At 41.9% G+C, this 9,903-nt stretch overlaps 1 protein-coding gene across 3 annotated transcripts in view; it reads right to left on the bottom strand.

Moving 5' to 3' along the window:
• The window catches only part of ILDR1 (immunoglobulin like domain containing receptor 1), a 32,523-nt gene extending 22,627 nt beyond the window's left edge, over positions 1 to 9,896 (bottom strand). For all 3 annotated transcript variants that reach the window (XM_006755338.2, XM_006755339.2, XM_006755340.2), the window contains exon 1: positions 9,825 to 9,896. In XM_006755338.2, coding sequence (XP_006755401.1) covers positions 9,825 to 9,879 — 55 coding nt within the window. In that variant the 5' untranslated portion in view covers positions 9,880 to 9,896. The remainder of the gene's footprint in view (positions 1 to 9,824) is intronic.
• Positions 9,897 to 9,903: the final 7 nt, after the last annotated feature.

Raw genomic sequence — 9,903 nt, 5'->3', positions numbered from 1 at the left:
AGGAGGCAAGTTTAACCTTCCAAGTGAAAGGAAGTCAGATGCTGAATTCTCTAAAAGCAGGAGGGTTTTCCAGATTGGGAAAAAGACAAAGGAAGTAGCAAGTTCATGTCAAAGGCAAAAACCTCCCATCTTTGTTTCCCTTTAGCTTGTAACTTCTCTATAAAACTAACCACACTGGGCACACACATTACTAAGCAGATAAGGTTTTCAAGAAGAGACCAAAAGCAGCAAAATCAGGGTTGAAAATATGAACAAATTAAAAAAGATAAATGCCTTGTTTAGAGATTGTATCACTGCTCTTTTAAACTTAGTTCTACAAGTTTTCAAATTCTTAAGTTGTATTTTTATTCTTAAACTAGAGGCCTGGTGCACGAAATTCGTACACTGGTGGTGGTGGTGGTGGTGGTGGGGGGGGGTTCCTCAGCCCGGCCTGTGCCCTCTTGCAATCTGGGAGCCCTTGGGGGATGTATCACTGATGGCTGAGGCCAGTCCCCATGGGGAGCAGTTGGACATCCTTAGTGCTGCCGTAGAGGTGGGAGAAGAGAAGCTCACCAGCTGTGAGTCTGGCTTCTGGCTGAGTGGCGCTCTCCCTGTGGGAGTGCACTGACCACCAGGGGGCAGCTCCTGCATTGAGCACCTGCCCCCTGGTGGTCAGTGCACATCATAGTGACCCATCGTTCTGCCATTTGGTCAATTTGCATATTAGCCTTTTATTATATAAGAGGATTTATTTCATCCTGTGGCATCTCTTTATCCCCAATTCATTGCCACCTAATTTCACAGCTGTCTCTCTCTCTCTTTTTTTTTTTTTCCAAATACATACTTCATTGATTTTCCAAAGAGAGGAAGGGAGAGGGACAGAGTCAGAAACATCAATGAGAGAGAAACATCGATCAGCTACCTCCTGCACACTCCCCACTGGGGACGTGCCTGCAACCAAGGCACATGCCCTTGACCGGAATCGAACCCGGGACCCCTGACTCCGCAGGCCGATGCTCCATCCACTGAGCCACACCGGTTAGGGCCATAGCTGTCTCTTTTTATTTTTCCCTTGAAAACATTAATTCTAGAGACTGACTTTCTGAGTTCAGATTCTACCTTCACTTTCCACCATTTAAAAGACCTGATAAGTTATTTCCAAACTCCAGTTGTTTCTTTACCCACAAAATTGGAATGATACTAATACTAATACTTGCCTAATATAGGGTTGTAGTGAGATAAATGTCCAGCATTTAGGAAAGAGCCTGTCACATCCTAGGCACTCAATAAAGACAAGCTGTCATTTGTACCATTTGTATGTATCTTGCCTGCCTTAAAATACCGAGATCAACTGAGACCATCACGTAAAAGCATTTTGAAAGAATTAAAACGATACAAATGTAAACGATCACTACTATCTTCCTTTTGCAAAATGAGTTAGTGCATTAGAAGCTTTTAAAGCTGTGTTGCTTTGTACTCTGGCAAACCCGTTCACAAGTTCACAATTTACGTCCTCTGAGAAAGAGGAAGGGAGGGAGACCTGTCATTTAAGAGTGGAAAGGTAACTTTAGATGAGATACCAGAGCTCATGGGAAGGAGGGAAAGGGAAGGGGGATTCTCTGTTTCCCGCCATGAGGTACTTTCCAAGACTATGCTGCTGTGCAGAGTGGGGACTACCATCTGACATTAAAGTGGAAGAAAAACATACCGAAAAAGAAGAGTATCTTTACAACTAAATGCCATGTGTTCCCAAATATATACACATCTCTGTACATTTATTTTTTCATTGTCTTTCCTGTCAACAATCATGTTGGGCAAGATGTTTTACAGTTTCTAGAACATATTATCCATACAGCATAGGAATGTAGGTGCAAAGATTTCTCTCTCTCTAACTAAGAACTGTTTTCAGAATACTAGATGGCATTTCCCTCCTTTCCACATGAAGGGTCATGCTTAAAGGGGATGGTAGCCAGGGGTGGGGTTGCGGGAGGGGGGAGAACATGTCTTTCCTGGCAAGGGCAGTGGCCTAGTGCTGACGCTGACAGAAGGTCTTGATTCCTGAGTATTTTTCAGATACCCAGGCACCTCTGCTCCAGGAAGCACGTTAACATAAAGTACACAGGTCTAATCCTATCAGAGTTTATCTCTGAGCAAGCTATCTCCCCAAGTATATTTGCCATCGGTACTTATTACATTTCCTTAGATAACAGTGCAAATATGAGAGGAATAAAGGGGAAGAGGGACTGGCAGTGAGTACAGACAAAAAGTAAGGGATCCCGAGAGTTAGGAGAGAGTTGGGGTGGGGGAAGAATTATGTCTACATATTACATTTTTAACAAAGGTCTGGCCTGTGCTACTCAACAGTGCTAGTCTTGGGGTGGCACTAAGCATGTGGCTACGCTGGGGAGGAAACTGACATACACTGAGCACTTACATGCTGTTAGACATAGTATTGGATGCTTTATGATACAGTATCTCATTTAACTTTTGCAAAAACCCCATGAGATAAGTTTTATTTTTATCTCAATTTCATAGGTGAGGAAAATCCACAGGGAGATTAAGTAACTGGTTTAAGGTCATGCGGCTAGAAAGCAGCAAGCTAGATTTAAATTTATACCTCTAAAATTCCAAGGCCTAGACTGTTTCCAGTGTATCAGATGCCTTCTGGATAAGCTTTTCTAATGGTGGAGGTTTAACCTTTAATGGATATTACCATATTTAAGGCACATCACAATTTTATTTTAACCATTTTGCATAGAAACCTCTTTTTACTTTTTTGTAATATAAAATAATAAGAAATTTCAAACAATTAAGAAGGGTATAACATAAAAATCTCCTCCTTGCTCACCATGCATTCCACTCTCCAGACGTACCACTGTTGATAATTTGGTGTCTATCCCTCCACATCTTTTCCTATGCTGCTCTTTAAAAAAATTAATCATATTATGTATATTAACTTACAACTTTGTTTTTTCTTCAAACTAATGATAAATATCATTACATTCTATAGATTTAATTATTTTGTAGACCTAATTGTCTTAGTGACTACCTGAAAATTCACTACATGGATGAACCATATTTAGTTACCCATTTTCCTAATAATGGGCATTTGGGTTGCTTCTGATTTATCACTATTACAAACAATGCTGACATGAATTGTTAAAATGAGTGTCTTTATATAAAATATCTCTTTACATGCATGCCTTCCAGTAGGATATATTTCCTAAAGTGAGATTGCTGGGTCAAAGGAAAGAAGGCTTTTATATTTAAACTAGAGGCCCAGTGCACAAAATTCATGCACGGGTAGGGCCCCTAGGCCTGGCAGGTGATCAGGGGTCCCCATTGGCACCTGCCTTGGCTGGCCTGGGGCCTGCGGGCTGGGGGCAGCTCCTGCATTGATCGTCTGCCCCCTGGTGGTCAGTGTGCATCATAGCAATCGGTTGTTCCGCCAGTCATTCCACTGGTGGGTCAATTTGCATATTAAGCTTTTATTATGTAGGATAGAAACTTCAGGGAAGAAGTTCATATTCCCATCAACAGTGTGACAGTCCCATGTTTCACCACAATCTTTCCAACAGGGGAACATAATCAATCTTTTAAAATTTTTGATAAACTACCAGGTGAAAAAATAGCCACTCAGGTGGTTTGAACTTGGTATTCCTTTAGGGGCAGAAGACAAAACCTGGTTAAGAGGCAGATGCTTGGAGTTTCCCAAAGTATATCAATCAGAGCAGTGACTCATCCATGTCCCCACATGCTAATCTCAGAGCATATGCAAATTTGGGTCTCAGGATGACAAATTTTTATATGCCCTGGCCTTCAGAGATCACTCATTCACATAATTTATTGGAGACCTACTATGAGCCAGGCATCATTCCAGATGAGGGGGGTACAGTTGCAAATAAGGAAGACAATGCTTCTGCACTATTAGAAGCTATACTCCTGATGGGAGAGTCAACAATAAACAAGTAAACACCTAAACAAGATACTTCATGGTTAAGTTGTATAGGGTTGTTCCGAAACTGATACCAGTAGAGCTTTGAATGTCAAACCCTACTACTGTACAAAAAGGTACAAGACAGGCACACAGATCCAAATACTCCTTCTAGGTCTTCTTGGTTGTTTCAAAGTTTAAATTAAGCCCCAAATGTAAATCATCATCTTTCCATACAAATCCGGGCCTCTTCAATGTTTCCCATCTTAGTAATGGGCAACACTGAAAACTAGGAATCGTCCTTGACATCTTTCTCCCTCACTCTCCCTATATAATCTATTATCGAATTGGGTGTGTATATCTCCAAAGTATTTCTGGAATCTCTCTGTCCATCCTCACTCCACCCTAGTAAGAGCTACCATCACTTATGGCCAGTCCTTGCCTCAGCTTTACTGGTATCTGCTCATACTCTGGTTCTCAGCCATGTGGATTCCACACTGCTGTCAGTCTCCCAACTCCTTCTCTTTAAAAAAATCTCCAAAAGCTGTCCACTGTTCTTAGGATAAACACAAATCTTCCTACCATGCCCCATTTCCACCATACACCCTGTGACTTCCTCCACTCATTCTTCTCTCCCCTCACTCACTGAGCTCCTATCTAGCAGTCTTGCATATGCTATTCCTTTAGTTTGAAATGATGATTCCTTAGTTTTCCATTCAAGTATCACTTCTTCAGGGAGGGCCTCCTGAATGAGCAAAATCAATCTATTATATGTTGTTGTGGTACCTTATAGATATTTCTCATAGATCCTGTCATAGTTGTATTTCTATATTTGCTCATGTTTCCTTTAGACTTTAAGCACCATGGGGCCAGGGCCATGTCTGCTTTTGTTTGCCAGCATGCCTATTGGTTAATGACCCAGCATCTCATTCCATTGCAATGTTATGCATTAAACATTTGCTGAGTAAAAGAACCAATAAATTCATATAAGACAGTCCAAAGTGCTTGGAACAAATTTTAAGTGCTCTAAAAGTACAGAAAATAAATGGTTAACCATTTGTACGCCATAAGCGTCTATAGATGAAAGCGGCGGACCTTTTTGAATTACATTCAAAATATCATGGCAGTTAACTAGTTAAAGTTAACCATTTGTAGTATGGCCAAATTAAAAGCACAGAAGAAGGGAAGAGGGGGTACAAGAGCCTGCCATATCAGTGGGACAGGGCTGTCTAAGTTAGTGAGGCAAGAATGAGTAGGCCTTGAATTCCACATAAAGAACTTTAACCCACTCTTACAAGGTATGGGGATCTAGTGGAGGCTCTTGAAAGATTAAAGTGAAGGTTGGAAAGATTAACCCAGGTAAGTTATCATTTGGGCAGACAGAGAGGTAGTAGCTTTAAACTCTAAAGTTTAGAGACAAGTAACTTTAAGATGTTTAATGTTCGAGGTTTGTCACTTGGAATAGAAAAAGGGTAGATCCTGGGATTAAGCAACAGAACTTGGCGATTAACTGGATTTGGGAAATTAAAAAAATGTCAAAAGTGCTTTCCTCTGACCTTACCTTGCCCTAAGATTTACACATCAGAAGATACAGAAGTAAGGACTAGAGAAAGATGACATGATCAGAGCCTTCCCAATTCTTAAAACACACAATTTTATTTCTCCCCCAAGGATGTCAAATAAGGAAGTAAAAAGTATTAGGCTAAAAACCCCCAGACAGCCAAAACCGGTTTGGCTCAGTGGATAGAGCGTCGGCCTGCAGACTGAAAGGTCCCAGGTTCGATTCCGGTCAAGGGCATGTACCTGGGTTGCGGGCACATCCCCAGTAGGAGGTGTGCTGGAGGCGGCTGATTGATGTTTCTCTCTCATCGATGTTTCTAACTCTCTATTTCTCTCCCTTCCTCTCTGTAAAAAATCAATAAAATATATTTAAAAAATAAATAAATAAAAATAAAAACCCCCAGACAGATGGTGCATCAATTACCTGGCATCTCATTCTAAAATGTTCAATAAGTAGCACTTAATTAGACATACAGGAGGCAATCTATTTCTACACCTGCATTCCAGGATTTAATTAAACAAAATAAGCCTACACCATGGCATGAAACAGATGAAAGGGCCATGGACTAAGAGTGAGGGTGCCAGAGTTCTGATCTCAGTTCTCAAGTTAACTCCACTGTGTCAACCTGAGGTGGGTGTCTTCCCTGAACACAGGTTTCCCCATCTGTAAAACTGGCCGGGAGGGGAAGGCAGGGACTGGGAGTGACTTCTGCTTATGTTCAGCAAACTCCTGGGATGGAGCTGCTGAGGAGGCAGGCAGCCTCCCATCCACCACCCACAGGCTCCTCACCCTGAGAAGCTCCACTTGGCTATCTATTACACCAAGGATCAAGATGTCATTAAGTCTTCGGGAGGATCCTAACCTTCATTCACACCGCTGAGTAAAAATTCTGAGTTCTAGATGCTAAGAATCTTGTCCCTTAAGACTCAGCGGTCTGATTTCCCAAAGAATAATATTACACGTTGATAGCTGTGTTAACACCATCCTAAGATCTTAAAATGTTTTCACAAAAGCACAAATGACACACCTTTTTTAGAAGTTGGGGGTAGAACTGAACTTCATTCCAGGAATAAACTTTGAGGTTGGGTGAACATAACAGAGTTTGTCAGCCAGTAATACAAAGGGCTGCAGGTACTTACTTTAGCTTCATCTTAATGTTGTGTTTTAAGAAGCAAGAATTACTCATGCGATAAAAATTTATTTCTTTGTAAAGAAAAAAAAAAGGTGTGAAAACTGATCTCACCATAACTCAGAGCACAGGGCCTAGGTTAAGTTCTCATGACTCCTTGACCTCAGAGGCTTTGTCAGTGCCCAAAATCTGACATCATTTCACTAGTGGCCCACACTCTGCAATGGCAGAAGCTTGGATGCTAATCAGAGGATCGGGTTGACTCCTCTTTAGAAAGATAAGTGAACAAGGTGATGGACAAAATGAACACACTCTAGTAGAGGGGTTTCCAAAGTTCATATTCCCAGTCGCAGTGGACCTTGAGGAAATCATCTGATGGGATTTTTCTATTTAATACTGTTAATTTAGGGAATATTTCCTATAAATTTAAATGTTATTAACATAATATTTGATGTCGATTTGTTATTCTTATACCCAACATAGTAACAGGATTTTTGTTTCTATTTTAGAAATCTTACATACGTGTTTACATGTCATAATGTAAGTGGTATTTCTTACTGGGAGCTGTGAAAAGAAAAAACAACGTTTGAAAAACACTGCTTTGGTATATGATACTGGGAGTGAGAGAGGAAGCGGATCTCCACCAGTTTGATCTGAGGGACATTTTAGTAAGTTTGGTTTAAAAATAAAGAAGTGAGGGCAGTGGGGAGGGACCCAGTATTTCCTGAGTGATGACCATGTTGTAGGCACTGTGCTTGATCTTCATCCACCCAACAAGAACTGGTCTTTTGGTGGAAGGGAAGGGAGTGGGGAGGAAAAAGTTTTGTCAAGAATTTTGCCTGTTTTCTAGATGAAGGGAGATTCCTTCAAAGTTACAACTAGCAAAAGGCAGATTCCGAAATCCAACCTGATAGTCATTTGACTATTAATTGCAGTTTCATAGCTGTAGGTGGAGGAGGAGTAGAGGAACCTAAGTTGTTTCTTTAAAGTTAGCTTTATAAACTCTTCTGTGGTTCTAAATCATGACTGCCTGTCATCATGGCTGACATTTATGAAGTCCTCACTCTGTTCCAGGCACTGTGTATTAAGTGCTTTAAAAACCTACATTTCATTTAATTCTCACAAAAGCCTTATGAGCTATGTGCTATAATCATCCCAGTTTACTGGTGGCTTTTAGCAGTGTAGTAAGTTAACCAACACCATGGATGCAAAATCCAAATGCACATTAAATAGTTAAATGAATCTTTATTGACCTTTCCTGCACATATGCAGGGAAAATGCCTGCTAAAAGAGCTATTTCCCCCTTAAAGTGTTGGAATCAAAACAGTTGAAATCTCAATTTCTCACCTCTGAAATAAAAGTGAGATGAGATGCTCACTTAGGACTTTTCACATTCAGCATTCTCTGGTTCTAAAATGTGTTATGCAGGCAGCCTTCCATTTAAAGAACGTCAGGCAAACACAGCAGTCTTTTTTCCTTCAGCATCCTGGCTACATACACTGCAAGGCTGGCTCACAAACACTGGGAGCAACATTTTCTGAAGTCCCTGTCCATTTAGCAATGTGCTTACTAGAAGAATATACCCTTTGGTCATCATCACAATATTAGGAAAATGTTCATTGTTTAATATTCTTCATATAAACTAAGTAGTTTGTAAAACAATATGCTGGTGCCTTAAGGAGTGGGGTTTATACCCTAGTGGGATTTTTATCTGTAAGGCTTCTTTTCTTATCCTATTGACCTGGATGACTGCTGGCTACAAAATCTGGTCCCTTTCAGCTCAGGAGCACTCTGGGGATGGAGTGCGCAGGGACAGAGGAAGGGGCAGACCTCTATTTTCCTAAAAAGGCAGCTCAAGCAGCTTCATAAATCCTTACCTGCTGGGACTTTGAGCTATATATGTCAGGCATAGAAGGGAAAACTGTGCAAAATTGTGAGATTGTTATGAATTTGTTTTCATAGTCAAACTGATGACTGCCCTGGTGGAATTTCAGGTACGTTGATCTAGGTGAGGTGTGGTCCATTTTCTTGTGTATTGTGGGTGCCCAACATCTAGTTTTGTCCGTTTCACATCATTTGTAGATTCTATATCCTGCAGAAAATGTGGTAAGCTAGAGGACCTTAGGGATACCAATTTTCTAGTTTTTCTACCCTTTTGCAATCTTCCTTCCCTCAGCATAAGCTTAAATTATTGTAGAATCTTGCCTGAATGTTTTACATCTGAGTGATTTTCATGTCCTATTAAGCTTGTAAAAACGGGATTCTGCCTGTACCTTCATATTACATCTTTTCCCTCAAAAAATACAAGTCTCAAATTGGTCTGTGGGCAAACTGAGCTGACCACCCATTGACAAAGAGGTAAAAGGGCAGTTATTCTTAAAAGAGAGGGAGAAAAAAGATAAAATAAAACGGGGCAGATTTCAACAGGAAATGATATGCTCTGGTTTGCAAGATCACACCTACATCCCCACTGAAAAGGGCTGAAAGAGCCCACACCTTCAGCTAGCCTTTCCTACCTGGTTTCACTTATGCAGATACACACTTCTGTCATAGTCCCAAGAGATAAAAAAAAAACCCAGACACAAGCCAGGCTTTCCAAAGCAGGCATGGGATTGGCCTAGAGGTTGAAGATGAGTAGAGGTGAGTGTTGGACCCCTGAGGGGGAGATACTGAGCAAGGGGGAAGTCAGAGAAGCGGGTGAATAGAAAAAAAGTAGAAAAGTGACCCTGAAAAGATTAGCGAAGAGCTGAATGTTGTAGTCCTGGTAGAACATATTCTGAATCAAACACACCGAACATCGGTACATACCTGAGGGCACATAATCCCCCAGGAGTGAAATAAATGCATTTCTGGGCCAATATGGTTGTCACCATATCTAAAACCTAAAAGCAATTATCACCACGTAAAAGTGGTGTTACGACATCTACTAATTCCGTTTCAGAGGTGAAGAAGTGCCCAATGCCGGGAGGAGGGGCAGCCTAGAGGTTCCCTTCTCAGTTGCACCTGTTTCCAAAGGGACTGGGCTCATCAAAGAGGAAAACAACAGGTTCCCACAGGTGAAACGATCCAGTCACGCACCTCCTGGCGCCCCGGGGCTGCCAAGAGCCGCCGGAGCGCGGCCCAGGCCTCGGCTGCCCTGCCGGCCGCCAGCTCTGCAAGGCGGGCAGCACCGGCTCCCAGTCCCCCAGGGCCCAGGTGGGCCCCCTTTCCCCACGGCTCACCTGCTGGGAGCCAGGTGAAGAGCAGCAGCCAAGGCGCGGGGAACTCGAGGCCCATGCCGGCCCCTCTCTGGCCCCGCTC

Source organism: Myotis davidii, unplaced genomic scaffold (genome assembly GCF_000327345.1).
Source record: "Myotis davidii unplaced genomic scaffold, ASM32734v1 scaffold292, whole genome shotgun sequence".
Lineage (NCBI taxonomy): Eukaryota > Metazoa > Chordata > Mammalia > Chiroptera > Vespertilionidae > Myotis > Myotis davidii.
Note: the sequence above shows the minus strand (reverse complement) of the source record. Positions and strands in the feature narration are given on the sequence as shown.